The 17,137-nt window shown below is 42.1% G+C and overlaps 1 protein-coding gene across 1 annotated transcript in view; it reads right to left on the reverse strand.

Annotated features, from left to right (window-relative positions):
* Positions 1 to 17,025, reverse strand: part of LOC130405643 (sucrase-isomaltase, intestinal-like) — a 59,049-nt gene extending 42,024 nt beyond the window's left edge. Inside the window, 16 exon segments of the mRNA XM_056610817.1 lie at positions 1,837 to 2,008; positions 4,532 to 4,649; positions 5,763 to 5,847; positions 6,036 to 6,148; positions 8,845 to 8,965; positions 9,403 to 9,476; positions 9,479 to 9,533; positions 13,407 to 13,434; positions 13,436 to 13,518; positions 13,520 to 13,531; positions 15,090 to 15,202; positions 15,879 to 15,978; positions 16,625 to 16,653; positions 16,656 to 16,671; positions 16,674 to 16,770; positions 17,021 to 17,025. Of these exon segments, the coding sequence (XP_056466792.1) occupies positions 1,837 to 2,008; positions 4,532 to 4,649; positions 5,763 to 5,847; positions 6,036 to 6,148; positions 8,845 to 8,965; positions 9,403 to 9,476; positions 9,479 to 9,533; positions 13,407 to 13,434; positions 13,436 to 13,518; positions 13,520 to 13,531; positions 15,090 to 15,202; positions 15,879 to 15,978; positions 16,625 to 16,653; positions 16,656 to 16,671; positions 16,674 to 16,770; positions 17,021 to 17,025 (1,221 nt within the window).
* Between the last annotated feature and the right edge of the window lie 112 nt (positions 17,026 to 17,137).

Here is a 17,137-nt window from a genome sequence, read left to right on the forward strand (position 1 = left end):
GTGTGTGTGTGTGTGTGTGTAGCTGTATTTGTGTGTATAGTGGATATGATTACAGTTTTTTCCTATCGTTTTAGGCAATTTACCTAAACCATGTTCACATTCCCTAAACACTTCACACAGTGAGCATACCAGTAGACCATGTGAACCAAACTGTGGTTACTTGCCCCTATGCTAAGATACAAATGCTGGCAATGACGCCTTCTTCCAAATTTCATGGATACCTGCCCCAGTCAATGTTCACTACCGGCAAAACGCTGTGGAACTACAGCATATTTTACCAATGTTTAGATACTCTGTTCAAAACAGTGAACTTTCTGTTCAAAACCTAACAGTAATTTAGATCACTGTAGATGGAAAGATGCTGCATTTGGACAGACAAATGAAGTTACATGTTTGAATAAGAAAAAATATTTAGTTTATAGTATATTTATTTTATTTTACAGTAATTTAGATTTTTTTTCCCCCTGTGCACCATAGTTCTTGGTGAATTGGCATGGAATTACTTTTTTTACGTAAAAGCAACACTACATACAATGATCTGTACAAAACACAGAGGATAAGTTTTGCAATGCAAAACACCTGGTGGTCATTTCAGCTAAAGACCTACTCAGCTAAAGACCTACTCAGGTGTTTTACATGTAATTTGTGCCTCGTTGAAAATTGTTATTCTCAGTTTCTCATAAAACACTTTACAGTACATTACAATTACAATTACAGTACATTTACCACACTCAATTGTGACATCTTTTGTGGGAGGTAAACCGACATATGAACACTGTCAGCAGATACTTGGCTTGGATTGTCATACTGTAATATTACAAACTTTATTACTGTAGTCCAAAGAAGTGTTTGTCTGTGTTTTTTCTCTTTTTTTCAATGCAACACTACAGGAAATCTATGCCAAACTGGAGGACACAGCAACATTTTATATATGCAATTGGCAATGCTTCAAGATGTTAGTGTTTTTTAGGTCATAGTGTTCTGAGAGGAAACATGTGTTAAGTTATGGCAGCATTGTTTGTGGTGTGGTTGTTGTAGTGCATTTTGCACCAAAGGTTAACAGATATGCAGAGGTGTGTGTCTCTAAAGCCCACTGTGTTAAGTGATAGGGAAAAGTGACCATAGTATGGGTACATGACCGAAAACGATAGGAAAAAACTGTAACACCTACCCCCAGTTGCGCTCTAACTGCTGTATGCATTCAATGTACAGAGCCATTTCCCTGAGGGTGAACAAACCCATCCTTTCTGTGTATCCATGTTTCTCAACTAATCTTGTGCACAAAGATGTTTCCTGCACTTTTAGATGTCAACGTGTAAATATGAATATTTACACCTTGTATTATCATACCAATCTAAAATGGATTTCATATCTGTAGGACGGACACATTGCATGTTATCTCAAGATGAGGTGTTAAAGATGATACTTTAGATAAATTCCTTCTAATTCCTTTATCTTTTCAATTAGCTTATATTAGTCCCTGAGCCGAGCAAGCACAGGAAACACGCTTCTAATATGAATATAGTCTGGACATTCACACAGCGTTTTCTCATAAGGTATTACATAATGGTTAAGGTTTATTGGGAAAGGCCTGGGATGACCTGTCCTAGTTGGTATTCTGCTTGGGTTACAACTACTGTTACTTCTACTGCTAGTATAACTGCCAATAACAAAATACCAACTTCCAAACACAATAGACTTGCCACACGTTCAGCGAAGGATAAAGCACTATCATTCCAAACCATTGTTGTATAAATAGCAATTCTTATTGCATGGCACCAATAGTGTCATGTAATAGTAACAGTCTGTACTCTCTGAGTCCGTACTGATACTTACGTAGGGAACCCCAAACAGGCCAAACTCCAGCATGCCCGGGATGGCCCATTTTATGTCGTTCCAGTTGGCCGCGTTGTCCCCAAGCCAGTGACCCGAATACTTCCCCACGCCCGGGAAGGAGGAGCGGGTCAGCATCAGGGTCCGGTTTTCACCGAAGACGCGCTCCAGAGCTCTGTGGGGCCGGGTGAAAAGAAAAGAGTAGGAGTGAGAGAGAGGGAGGAGGACATTTTAATGAGAATCAAATACCAATCAACTGCATGTGAGAGAGGATGGGAGAGAGAGAGGAAGATAGGAAGAGACGAAGAGACGAAGAGAGGTTGATCATGAAAATGGAAAAAATGTAAAGCTGAAATAGGCCTGTGTATCAGTGAGAAGGTAGAGAGGAAACGAGGAATAGCGAGAGACAGAGGGATAGGGAAAGACAGGGGGGGAGAGTGTGGAAGAGAGGCAGAGAGAGAAAGGAGAGATATAGAGTATCAAAGATAGAGGAAGAGAGAAAAAGGGGAGAGAAAGGGAGAAATAGAGAGTATCAGCGAAAGAGGGAGAAAGAGCGAGACAAGAGAGGGAGAAAGGAATAGGCTGTGTGTGAAACACAGAGAGAGAGAGTGCAAGGGAGAGAGATAGAGAGGATCAAAGGAATGAGAGACAAAGAAAGAGTGTGTGTGGGTGAGAGAGAGCGAGAGAGAGAGTGAACACGAGAGAAGGAGAGTGAGAGAGAGAGAAAGACAAACAGATCTGACAGGTACAAACCCAGATCTAGGTGAAGCGCCTTTTTTATTTTTCTATTTGATGAAGGGATCGAAGCGCCATTGATTTTGAGGACAATAGAAAGCCCTGATGATGTTTACAAAATGTGTCTCCTGCCAATAACACATTTTAATTAGTCGACGGAGGGAAAAGAGAGGCATGCCAGGAGGAGAGAGAGATAGCTTCAAAAGATGAGCTAGCGTTAAAGCAGAAAGAGGTAGTAAGCACATTTTTACTTCACAGGGCTTGTGACTCATGCTCTGCAGGGCTTGTGTGTGTGTGTGTGTGTGTGTGTGTGTGTGTGTGTGTGTGTGTGTGTGTGTGTGTGTGTGTGTGTGTGTGTGTGTGTGTGTGTGTGTGTGTGTGTGTGTGTGTGTGTGTGTGTGTGTGTGTTTGAGAGTGTGTGTGTGTGTGTGTGTTTGTGGGTGCCTTTGTGTCTATGCTGCTTTCATTTGACAGGCAATATGCTCCATCTGGGGCAAGCCTCACAGCAAATGTTGCCGGGAGCGTCTGTTTGATGGTGTGATTAGTGTTCATTTCAGCCTCCAGGTTCATTTCGACATCCTCAACTGGGCCTCACTATCATTATGGGATGGTTGGGCGCTCAAGGTCAACTCCCGATCACAAGGGTCAGCTCTATGGTGCCATGCTGTGAAATAGCATTATCCTCATCAGCCCCCCAGATTACTCATCAATCGAGCACCAGATTAAAAGCAGTTTTTACAAACATACCCACATACTTTCACTTCCATATATCCTACTTCTGAATGCAGTTTGTCACTTGCATTGATAGAGCCCTTGGTGCTAAGTAGTGTTGCTCTTTTAGGGTTAGGGTTAATTAACATGATAATCATGTTAATTATAATATATTATATATTATATAATAATACAAAATTGGCATCAAAGTAATCAGAACTATACATTTACAAACTGACAATGTGACGAGACATGATAATAAAGGATTACCATTATGTACCCTCCTCCATAGCTTGACCCCAGTCCAATAACATCCCAGTAGAGGATAACATTAAGCCATTCACACACTGAACATAAAATCCACACTGCCGGACACAGTTTGAGACGCTATTGTTGTGTCCAACAATTGCTGCAGAAACATCAACTCTGCTTCAATGGGCCGTGCGGGAGGGCGGGACGTGTTTGTTTGTGAGTGTGTGTAACAGCATGCTTTGTTTTTGGCTTCGGCCAACAGCTCGGAGTAAACAGGACCAAGAGTCAAATTGACAACCGAGTATGTGTTTATGCAGCATAATCCTACGTTTCTAAGGGCAAATGGTTTAGGTGCAATTCTGCAAATGGCAGACCTAAGCAACACATCACTGTGCTGTCACTTCCACCACCAGGTTGAATTCCGCAGCTGGGCTGGCAAAAAACAGCAGTATCTGCCTTCGAACCGGTGCCTCAACATCCATCCCATCTCTAAACGATGAGCACTATTTTGTTAATGAAACTTGATACTATGATTACAGTCTTAATTCATTACCCCCTTAGAGACTTATTCCCCATGCAGGATGTTGATGCTGCGGCTACATAGAAGATTTGTAGAAGTCATGCTCTCGTAAACTCCAACGCTGCGCCAAAATGGAAAATCCAATCTCTCCCGAGGGACGCCTGGCCTCATTAAAATATATTACTACCCTTACCATGTGGGGAACCATTGCCACTTGGCAAGCGCAATATTTTAATTGTATTGCTATGGAGGGCTGTAGTTCATCCCTGTCTTTGTGTTCACAGCTGCCAAATTATCTCCATAACACAATGCCATGGACATTAGTTAAGTTGTGTTGGAGACAGTTTGAGCATCTGACTATAAGGATATTGCAGTTGTTACACAAATAAATTGGGCTAGCTAGCCCCTACTGGCACTGAGGAAAAATGTGGCATCATGTGTTTTGTTCATCGATAGTCAGCAATAAAGAGTGGTGCCCACTTCTCAGTAGCCAGCACCATGGAGTAACCATAGAGACTGTGGACATCGTAGTGGTTCCCCCAGGCCTGCTTGGCATCCATGCAGAGCGTCTTACTGTACATCAGTCCATCCAGAATATCTGCAGGAGGAGGAGTAGGAGAATTGGCGGGGGTTGGAAGTGGATGGAGGGAGGGAAGTGATGGGGGGGGGGTGAACAAAAATAAATTAGGTGTGAGGTGGAGGAGGATGACAAGAACACAGCATGAAAGAAAACAGAAGAAGAAATAATAAGGTCAGATCATCGACCAGATGATGGGAAAGAGAGAGAGATAGAGAGAGAGAGAGAGAGAGAGAGAGAGAGAGAGAGAGAGAGAGAGAGAGAGAGAGAGAGAGAGAGAGAGAGAGAGAGAGAGAGAGAGAGAGAGAATATGTGATAGAGAAGACAGGAGAGTTACATTGGAGGGAATGGAGAAGAATGGCACTTGGAGGACAATACAGTGAGGGATGTAGGGGGGAGTAAGTGAGAAAGAGAGAGAGAGAGAGAGAGAGAGAGAGAGAGAGAGAGAGAGAGAGAGAGAGAGAGAGAGAGAGAGAGAGAGAGAGAGAGAGAGAGAGAGGGAGAGAGAGAGAGAGAGAGAGAGAGAGAGAGAGAGAGAGAGAGAGAGAGAGAGAGAGAGAGAGAGAGAGAGAGAGAGAGGGAGAGAGAGAGAGAGAGAGACTTTAGAGGAGAGCAATAAAACAGGGGAGCCACGGGATTTAGCCTTCCCCAGTTATGATCATCTGTCTGGGACACCGTCAAAATAACAGACATGGAAGAAGAGCAGCCATTTTCAAAATACCACACTTGGGACTCAACATTTGGAATTACTCTTCCAGTGGGCAAGAACTGATTTTGTGGGCTATTAGGGTGTAAAAAAACAAGAAGAAGGACACTTTTCAATGCGTATTCCACTGTGTTGTATTGGGGGGGGGGGATTTCACTATTGCTATTTGGTAATAATGCTAACGCTACTAATTCCTGCTACTAATTCATAATTAATTAGTTTCCATACATTTCGACACTGCTATGAATGCTTCACAACATACAACAGATGGCATTAAAAATCAACTCTCTGTGATACAACCTGGATTGTATCGTGCTAGCCAAGTTAGGACTTGAAAGGATAGATAGAGAAGTTACCCATTTGGTTCACAAAGGGTAAAGAATAAGCAACACCACAGGAAACACTGTGTATTGTCGGCGGACACATACTCGGTGTGAAGGGGGGGTTGTTGAGGTTGTTGACTTCACAGCCCTTGTTTGATCCCTGGTCGAAGCTTGCCACCTCATTCATGTCCTGCAGATAAAGATCATCAAGGGTCATCGAGGGAGAGCCTATCCGAGCGTTTATTGGTGCAATCGTTCATGGGTATAGCAGGCAATGCATTTGATGTCAAAGCTACATATTTACTGAACGCGCAGAGCCGACTAAAGAAAACGTATCGAACGGCACGCCAATCGTGGAGCGACGTCAGGTAGACTTACGATCCAGAGCGCGTCGTGTTTGACCTCTTGGGAAAAGCGCACGTACTCATCCACCCACCAGTCGATACAGTTGGTGCTGGTGTAGTCTGGGAACACGGTTTCTCCTGGCCAGACCTGCCACACAAACAACCATTGTACCGCACGTTCTTGAATGAACAAATGTGATCTAAATGCATTTGTATCATTCCATTGCTTCTACTGAAGCCTGCATTTGAATTGTCAGTTGTTTTTTTTGCTTTAAAGACCCCAGTCTAAAGGAACTTTGACTCATGAGACACAGATCCAATGTCCCAGCCTGGCCAGCGTACGATTTAAAAATATTTTCATTCGCAACTTTATGTAACTTTATGTGATTTATGTATTATAAGAGTGAGTTTGTTTGTTCATGTGCATGCATTAGTGTGTGTGTGTGTGTGTGTGTGTGTGTGTGTGTGTGTGTGTGTGTGTGTGTGTGTGTGTGTGTGTGTGTGTGTGTGTGTGTGTGTGTGTGTGTGTGTGTGTGTGTGTGTGTGTGTGTGTGTGTGTGTGTGTGCGTGCACCTGTGCCTATTGGTGTGTGCATGTGTTTGCATGCACCTGTGTGCGTGTGTGTCTGGGTGTTTGTTTGTGATAGCGTGGTAGATATTACATCTGAAGGTTGCTCAGCTCTCGCTATCTGTTTCCTTTACCTCCTTCGCCAATCATTTTACTACCCTTTTTCTAGCAAGGACACGGTCACACGCACAAAAACCCACACACAAACTCACACACACACAACGAAACCACACGCACACGCACACACCTGAAGCTTAATAAAAAAAAACACACTCACACAAACACACACACACACACACACACACACACATATACATAAAGATTTATAGGCAGATGTTGCTGGCATGTGGTGAAAACCAAGGTCAGGTTTTATTGATAGTTGCTCATTGTGGCCATCCTTCTTCAACTACATCTTTTAGCTCAGTCTCTCTTCTGATGCCTAAAGTCACTCTAGATTCCACCACATCAACCCTCTGCTGTACCATTAAAAAAGTATCCTAGTGTGTTGTTTGTTGATCTCTGAATGGGACGTGTTCCGTCTAAATAGTTAAAAGATGTATGTGTGCCGCATTGCCTTTTGAATGGTTAGCGTATCTCCCATTTAGTTCCAATAATTAGGAGGGATGCAATGCATGGTACCATTTAACTCAATCAAGATCCAGGGGAATTAAGAGTTACTTTCCAGAAGTCATCCATTTGGTGCCTAACATGATCTAGAGAGCAACCGAAACCATGTAGGGGACCTATTATGCTTTTTCGACTTTTATGACCTATAAACGTTGTTATAATGATTGACAGTCATGTTTAACCATGCTAAAGTGTCAAATCATGACGTACATGCATTTCGACGTATTCCCTGCTGACAGTCTGGGGTGGCTGTGCAGAGCGCTAAACACTCGGGACAACGTTTGTGATTCACTTGTTCACATTTCCGGGAAATCATCTACGTAGAGGCACTTCTGCCACGCCCCCTTATGCCTGGTTAAATCTGCCCGCGCGCGTGCTTCAAGGAAGGTAACCAATCACAACGGAGTTGGGTTGGCAGGAGGGGGGCGAGGGGGCGGAGAACGACGAAACCGAGCGTTGACAGAGAATGCTGAAAGCGCCCAGATGAGAGGAAGAGTTTCCCGAAAATCTACATCGTTTTTTCTGCTGTGATTCGTGTCAGGTTGCGCTATAGGAGTCATTAATAAGAAATTAAGACCAGAAAAGTAGTATAATAGGTCCTCTTTAACGTTTCCCATCTGGCCCAAACCTCGATGGATCTACACTTCGAAAACTGTCTCACCTGTCTCAGGAAATATACATCAATGTGTTCTTATCCTCATTTGGGCTTTATATTGCCTTTAGCCGCATCGGCATGAAGCAAACACAGGACACAAATGGCTCACACAACTATTTAAAGATTGAATAAAACTGTCTCAACTTTCATCATGTAACATTTGTGGGAATCATGTACTGAAAGCCTTGCTGTCATACACTTTGCTGTCTGATTTGTTTTTATGTTGCGTTATGCCCCACTGAGTCCATCTGGGATTTGCCTGATACATGCAAAGAAGTGTCACTTCCTCCCTGTCCCTTCACCTGCTTCACATCACTTTTTGCTCTGCTGACGCCAAATAAAAATGTTTTCTGTTTATTTAAAAAAAATTGCTGCTAATAGTTTCACATGCAACCCATTGTAGTGTTAGTTTATCTTAGGTGACTAGCTTTCCTTAAAGCCCTTAAATGAAAGATAAATATTGAACGGTATTCTACGGTACGTGTTCAATGTTACTATGCAGATACATGTAAATGAATTTAGGAAGTAATTGTCTTCGAGAAGCACACGTTCACCCTATAACCTTATCTGATACATATGCATTATGTAATATGTACGGACACATGCTCTGAATTCTGTGATGCAGAACGATTAAATGTAGCAATGAATACGTTTGACCAGCTGCAATCATCGCCAAACAAAGGTTTGCTCAGGCTAATAACAACTCACTATCTTGAAATAAATGTTTGACTACAGTCCTTGTCTGAAGTGTTGACATATCTACTATGGGAAGAAACATAAAATTATACCATACGATACAAATGGCTTGGCTCACTTGCGGTAATTTGAAATACCCAGATTTCAGTCACAAATGCATAGACCTTTCTTGCAAACTGTGGCAATGACATATGGACTGCATTGCATCATGCACAGGCGTATTGTTAGAATCAGTCTAGACTAGATGTAAAAAAAAACTCCAGAAAAACACACAAGACGATGCCAAAAAACAACTCACCCGCTCCCACTAGGGGTGTTTTGCCATCAGACTCAGTGACCCATGCCTTCTTGGCTGTGCCTCTGTCATAGGAGCCGTAAGGAGCGTCCCCTTGCAGCTTACTGGTGGCTATCGCAGGGTCCTTAGACAGAAATACCACAATATTCATACCCATGGTAAACAGAATGGTCACTGCTATTTCAGTCCCGTTACATCACATTCAAGGTGACTGAAATCTATTGGATTTATTGGATCTGAAATTCTATTGGATTTGTTGGATCTGAAATTCACACACTCAATCCATTTACTAATTTAATTGGTGAGGCGAGGACTGAAATCAAATGTGGAAAATGTACGGGATATGTTTAATAGATATAGAAAATCTCAAATAATAATCGCTGATTGAACAATCATATAATTAATGACACATTATTAGCATTCTTGATTTAAAACAAAAAACTCCCACATTATTTGCATTGCCTGATTGAAATCAAAAAACTCCCACATTATTATTAGCATTGCTCGATGAAAAACAATAAACTGTCATAATGTATGTCAATGTTCAGGCGAGTCTTATACCAGGATGAGTATGTATCTCTGACCCTTCTCATGGAGGTAGTCAGCAAACTGAGGCAGATCTGCGAAAGATTCTTGTCGTAGGTGAAGTCCTTCGTAGCCTCCAGGTAGTCAATGTCTGTGTACTGAATGTCCTGAGAAAGAGGGAAATTAGAATGAAACCTGTAACAGCCGATGTTTACTGATTAAATATGCATTACAATAATGTAATGTAAGTCTTTTTGATATTTAAAGAAAACATTTAAGGCGAGACACGGCAGGTGAATAGGATTTTTTTTTGTAACTTACAGATATCTTTATGAAACTTTACCGGTTGATTAGCCACATGATTAGAAGAAGAAAATAGCATTGGAAGTTTTCTGTAATTGTATGGTAAGATATGCTAATCAGGCTATATCTAATGAAATATGCGCAAATGTGCATATAGAATCGGACCATTGGAAAAAAGCCAGGCTCAAAATTATTTTTCTTATGTTACTATATTAAATAGAAAAAATATTTACAAAGGGGATTATGGATATCTCCTTTCGTTATCCAGTTATCAGAAAATACTGTCAATGCCTAAAAAATGTATCGCCGCCCCTATTTTATGTATAAAATGTCATGTAAATCAGGCCAAGATGATATATCAACAAATCCCCATGTAGAAATCTTCATATAGTAGCTGAGAATAAGATTCTAAGTTTGGTGTATGTAGGTGCTACAGAAGTGGAGATTCCTTGCTTGGCGTGTGAAGAAAACTCATTTTGAGCAACGGCAAAAGATTTTATGGTAAAAGCTAACCAGGAAGCTTGAGAGCATACCACGTGATACATTCGAACCAATAGTCTTGTCGGAAATCGAGTCCAGCCAATCAGATATCACTTTTATGTTGTGCAGCAGATCGAGTGCTTTCAACGATACCACGGAAACACATATGACAGAGACCGGCTGTAATTTGAAACGTTGCGTAATAAAGACAACTTTTGGTGAATCTTCTGTAAAATTCAGAGGCGCAAGTTGAAAAAACTATAATAAACGAACACCTAAATGTTTTGTTCTGACTTTTTTTTCTTTTGTGTGAACATTACATGTTAATGGTGCATAATAGCCCAAAATATCAAAAGTGACCAGTGACTGAAAAATCAATCATTTGCCTGCTGTGTTCTCGCCTTAATGATCATGCACTTTTTAATGATGATCTCACAGAAGGTAAGGTGAGATGGATTTAGAATAGTATAGAAGCATATTAATAACAATAAGAAATATAACAACGTATTTTCAATTCAAATGAAATGCCGTTGACATTTAATCCATTTCATAAATGTTATCTTCGATGAAGATTAGATTCAACATTATTAGGGGACAATAATAATAATAATACATTTAATTTAGAGGCGCCTTTCAAGACACCCAAGGTCTATATATAATATAATGAGTCACCAATAATAAAGTCCAGTTAAAGTTGAGAACGCAATGTTGTAGATCTTCAATTGGTCTAAAGACAGCCGTACACTTTGCAATGTACAACTGACACTTACCCACTATAACACAATATTAGTATCTCTCACTTGTGTACCCTTCCGCTTGAGAAGCATTGAATTTCATGTTCATATTATTATGTCATGTCATTACTTCAGTAGTAATGTTTTGTTAAGTTACTAATCGTGCAATCATTTGTCATTATGGGGAGATATTCTTACCCAAAACCTAAAAAAAAACACAATGCATTTTGATGTACAAGTCCCTATCACATTTTTGCACAAAAGTTGTAGTTAAAGACAAATAAGCTGCTAGCCTTCTGTTGGCTTGTTCGCGGCAGGGCAGAAGGAGGCTCAGTGCACCAGCTAGCTATAGAGTGCACGCGCTAATGTGCTCGAAAACCTTGGGAGGACACTGAGAATGTAACACATTCTGGATGGGCTTCTTTTTCATCTTTACTGACTATTCCTTCATGCTAGCATTCTGTCTGCTTGTTGGCTGCCAAATTGTTCTTGGTATGGATAGAGCAGATGGTTGGCGGGGTCTGCCAGATCCTTCGCCTAATGGTAATCAGCTCCAGACGTATTAGGGAGAATGTGATATGCCCTCTTTGGTCTATCTGATGCTTATCAAATATGTCCCTCAGTAAAGCACGAGTGGAACCAGCTGCATCCTAATTCCTTCGGATAGATGGGGCAGAAAAGAAAAGAAAAAATAAGTTTATCAGGATGAAATATTGAGCCGGGATGGGCAGTTTCGAATGGATTCGGTGTGTCTGCGACCAAACGGTCGGGGCTGAGAATTGATTATTATTATTATTTTTTCTTCTTTACAGGGTAATTTTGAGCTCATGAGATTAGAGCTGTATTTCTATGTCTTAGTGTACTGACGCACACAAGTTGAGCATTTTTTCGTATTTTTAGATCAAATATGCCCACAGCTCCCCGTTTACAATTGCAGACGCTAACCAAGATGAGCAGATTATCGCTTTCACTGACAAAATGTCCTCCAGAAGTGGCATTCATCCTGGTCTTCAGGGTTTGGGAGAGAAAGTGTTTTTTTACTCCGCTAACGTGATTTAATGAGATGGGAGCCCAGCATCTTGATCTCTGTTTACCAGTAATATTTAAACATATGTGAACAATTGTCCTACAGGGATTGCAGACTGAACACACTGGGGCATACTACTCCATTATTTGAAAGCAAGCTGGATTACCCCGTCAAACTGAAAGGCCATCCCTATCAATCTGACTGGCTGTCCAGCCACTGCTTTACCTTTCATATCACGTCCCTGGAGATGGTGTAGTAGGAAGGACCCTTGCCTCTGGAATCCCACTAAAGTGCTTGAGTGGCTCACAGTTAAGAAGAGTTTGGAAAGGTAACATCTCGATTGCCTCCACCTCCTCCCCACTATAGTCATTTGGCGAAAGTCTCCCTCGTCCTTTTCTTAAATTTTTTCACAGAACAATATTTGAGGTTAGTTGCTCCCAGAGGTTTTGGAGTACAGGGGTGCAAAGATTGAATAAAAGGGTCGCAAGTCATGGTATACAGACTTTGAAAACCCCACAATGCGTCGTAATACTTGATATCCTGCTTATGTTTAATTATGCTTTGGCCGTTACAAGGACGAGACCTCTTCCTATCCATCATATATTGGGGTTGTGTTTTCCTTTCAGAAAAAGTTAAAGCAAATAGCTAATAGCCAAATCAAAGGGATTGCCAATTACAGTGTGTGTGTGTGTGTGTGTGTGTGGTGTGGTGTGTGTGTGTGTGTGGTGTGTGTGTGTGGTGTGTGTGTGTGTGTGTGTTGTGTGTGTTGTGTGGTGTGTGTGTGTGTGTGTGTGTGTGTGTGTGTGTGTGTGTGTGTATGTGTTTGTGTGTGTGTGTGGTTGCGTGTGTGGTGTGTGTGTGTGTGTGTGTGGTGTGTGTGTGTGTATGTGTGTGTGTGTGTGTGGTGTGTGTGTGTGTGTGTGTGTGTGGTGTGTGTGTGTGTGTCTGTGTGTGTCTGTGTGTGTCTGTGTGTGTGTGTTTTGTCAGGTGAGTGTGTAATGGATAAATTGAGTTAAGAATTAAACATGGTCAATCTGGTGGACATAACGCAGAGTGCTTTAATCTTTTAATTGCATGATCAAATATTATACATTCAAACCTTCATTGCTAAACTTTTGTTTTGTGATTAGTGAAGAAATCCTGCAGTAATATACTTTTGTAATGAATTGTTTATAAGAAGGAGTATCATTGATTGCATCATTATGTCAAAATAATTCTTTAAGATAAGTGAGAGAAAGGTGTAAGAGTCTGAACTCCCCCTAACTGACTATAAGTGAACTGCAGCCTGTGGGAGCTCGGCTTGGGTGGCACTGGAGTACGAGCGTTATTCACCAATAATACAGACTAAGTACATAATACAAACTAATAATATAAACTAATAACACGATAATATGAACGAGTTATGTTCTTCTTTAAATACTAGGGGACTCGGGAGTGTCTTGCACCCCATTTCCTGCCTTTTTTAAATAGGAGAAAAAAAAGAGGATATGTCTTACATATGGGAGGTCCACAGCACGATTCCTCTACAGTCCTTTTGACCTCCTCCAGGCTCCCGTAATCCCAGCGGGACAGCTGGAAACCCAGGGACCAGTAGGGTGGGATGACAGGGCCGGCCAATCAGCTGCAGGGAGCAAACCCACAATAAGAAACAATGAGTTTGATGAAGTCTTTCTGAACAAGCTGACAAAACCTTTAGACATTCAATAAGTCTTTCTGGGTTTGAATTGAATGAGAGTATAACGGCGCTTTTCTATCGGCGGGTACACTTCGGACCCAGCACGCCACAGTCCAGTAGTGAGGGCGCGGTATAGCCCAGCCTCAGTACGGCTCACATTTCCAACCGCCGACAGTACCCTTGACAATGAATAAAGAGCAACAATGTAGGACGTCCAAGAAGGATGGCAAACTTTTGCGCGACATGTTTTCTTAAATAAATGAAGATTTCGCCGTTGTCCAGAAATACCATGCGGGTAATGTGTTTGTTTGTTATTATCCCACAGTCTGTCGACCTATCAACGACGGCTTGTGTAGCTCAAACGTGCCGGTGGGTGTCAGATGACTCGGCTGCCAGATCGACTCGTGGGCCCTGCGCAATAATGACGCACTTCCTGTAAACTGCTGTCTTTTAAATGCGCATGCGTGTTTCATTCATTCCAGGTTATCCCCAGTATTAACAATCTCCTTTTGTTTTCTAATCTATGAATAATAATCAAATGTACAAATTATTAATGCATATACTGGGTTATATATTAAAAGAAGAATCGGCTAACTCCATTCACTGAACGGGACGATCCAATTTATTTCCAGCGCTCCCAACACAGAGTCAAAACAGCGACCCACACGCAGACACTTCCGTTCTCCCTTCAGAATAAGTCCCTAACAGGAGCTGGGTTACAGATACATTCATCAGTGCTTTTAGACGTGTTTCCAATGGCTTTGTTGTGCTAAAGAGCGGGCTGCGTTCAATGAAATCAAAACTAAAACGGATTGAGCCTTCTTTTTATGTCCATGATTGAGCCCCATTATAAACAACCCTTCCGGGTTTTGTCCGTTGGCTTGTGTCGATACGTCAAGTGTCGATGCGTCATCTGTAAGCGCAGGACCCCGAGTCGATCTGGCAGCCGAGTCAATCTGACACCCACACCGGCACCCTTTCAGGCGTCTCAGTATCCCAACGGAGGAGTACTGCGAGACGAGTATGGCTCAATATGGCTGAGTCCGGATCACGGCCACTTTTGGCGGGGAAAACGCGACCTGTGCCGCATCTTTCCGGACTGAACCGACCCTCTGGTGGAAACGCGCCATATATGTAGTACCTCCTTCAGCTAAATTCATGATTCTTTTTTTAAAGCTACTTCTGTCGTTGTGTAGGAGCACTATTATGACCAATGTTTTCTAGGAAATAAAACATTGTTTTTTAGTTACAGTGACAAATGGGCATAGCTTACAACGTTGAAGATTCATCGATTCAAATTTCATAGATTTTGAAACATCTTCAATCAACAATTGCAAATCATTTTGATTGGATCGACATTTTCTGCATGAGTGTAGCTCAAACCGGACCCTTTGTGAGTCTCCCTCGCCTATAATGGCGTTGGAGAGCTCACGAGTACATCCTTATCCAGCTCTATTCTCCTCACGAGGAGCGCTGGTGGACTTTCCGAGCGGCGCCGGCTCACCTCGAGGAACTCCTGCACCACTTGTTCCGGCGTGTCTCCAAAGAGAACGTAGAAGTCCAGGATTCCTCCGATAGTCCTGTAGGTCACCGCAGGGGCCGGCTGCAGGGTGACTTCTGCAATGGGACCCACACGATCGATACCAACACAAACACGGCACACACACACCTCACATGCACTCACAGAAGGGCACATTAACTCAATGGACCCAGACACCCGCACAAACAGAGCGACAGACAGACACTCACGCACTTGTCTGAAGCTATGATGAAGGGTAAAGGGCTCTTCTATACGAATGAGTGCAGACATCCGTCAGATAAACACCTCATTTCCATTCTCCTCCATCATCCATTACGGGCTAAAACAAACATCGCCCTATTCTCTTTGATATGTCAGCACCTTTTTTGGATTGGAGCAGTTGATGTTTTTTTCTGGTTGATTAAAGAAAAGATGTTTGTTTTACCCTTGAAACACAGCACACCGAGAGTTGACTGACGCTAAATGTCTGGCTGTGCGTGTTTCCAGATTTGCGTGTACAGTCCCATTATTACTTATGTTTAAATGTTGGCCCTGAACACTTTTTTTTACTTTTTGGCCTCTGCGTGTATGTGTGTATATGGGTACGTTTATGTGTATGTGTTGTGTGTGTGTGTTGTGGTGTGTGTGTGTGTGTGTGTGTGTGTGTGTGTGTGTGTGTGTGTGTGTGTGTGTGTGTGTGTGTGGTGTGTGTGTGTGTGTGTGTGTGTGTGTCCGTGTCTGTGTGTCTTTGTTGGCGTGCATGTGATTCTTTACCCATAGCGTTGCTGTTCATTAAGAAGACGCCAAATGACTTTCCACTCTCGTCTTCCAGACAGAGAAAGAACGGGTAGTGGCCATAGAGGTTGTGCGTTCCCTGGAGAGAGGAAGAGAGAGAGAGAGAGAGAGAGAGAGAGAGAGGAGAGAGAGGAGGAGAGGGAGAGAAAGAGAGAGAGAGAGGAGAGAGAGAGAGAGAGAAGAGAGGAGAGAGAGAGAGAGAGAGAGAGGAGAGAAGAGAGAGAGATACAGAAAAGGGGCGAATTGGAGAATTTGTGAGAGATAGAACTCGAAGCACAAATTACCTCTTTCCAAATAAGCTTACAAGACATTGAATTATAAAATCATTGGAGAACAGGATAACCATGAAAGGAACAGCATCAAATTCCGTGGATACGTCTCATGCATAAGAAAATCAATCAACCTTGCCCTCCGCCGATTCTAAGCATGAGCGAGGCTAAGGAAAGTAATGGATGCTGTTGAGCATGGATGCTATAAGAATTCATGCTAATGAAGGCGTAAGTATACAGTTGTATTATGTGTGTGTGTGAGTGTGTGTGTGTGTGGTGTGTGTGTGGTGTGTGGTGTGTTTGGGTGTGTGTGTGTGTGTGTGTGTGTGTGTGTGTTGTGTGTGTGTGTGTGTGTGTGTGTGTGTGTGTGTTGTGTGTTGTGTGTGTGTGTGTGTGTGGGTTGTCTGTCTGTCTATGTGAGTGTGAGTCTGATTGTGTACTATAGAGTGCTCCTACCCCGTTTGGAAAGGCGTCTCTTGTAAAATGGGCCAGGTCTTCCAGTTGTGGTGTCATGGCGATATTGTTTGTGAACATGCTCCCCTAACCCATAGATATTATGGGATGGCAGCCTGGCAGAAAGCTGGAGATATTGGTCGGCAACACTAGAGGGGCCATGGTGTGCAAACCTAGTTGGGGATAAATGAATGATGAAATTAATAAACAATAGTTTAATAAATAAACATGAAACACAATCAAACAACATAAAAAATGTTATTTAGCCCAAACATACGTCATGCCAATTTGGGTTATTATTTGTAACACAGACAAAAATAAATATAACCTATCGTTTAATCTGAGAAGAGCAAGTGTAGAGTGGGTGGTGGTCATTTGTTCACTTCTTACAGGACTGACTTCATTGTTCCTACAACATAATTTGTCTTTACGGTGGATTTGTTCTTTCAAAAACTGTATCATAGGAGAGAGTAATAAAGAAATGTATATATATATCTATATAATCGTATATATATA

This window comes from Gadus chalcogrammus, chromosome 16, assembly GCF_026213295.1.
Source record: "Gadus chalcogrammus isolate NIFS_2021 chromosome 16, NIFS_Gcha_1.0, whole genome shotgun sequence".
NCBI classification, from domain to species: domain Eukaryota; kingdom Metazoa; phylum Chordata; class Actinopteri; order Gadiformes; family Gadidae; genus Gadus; species Gadus chalcogrammus.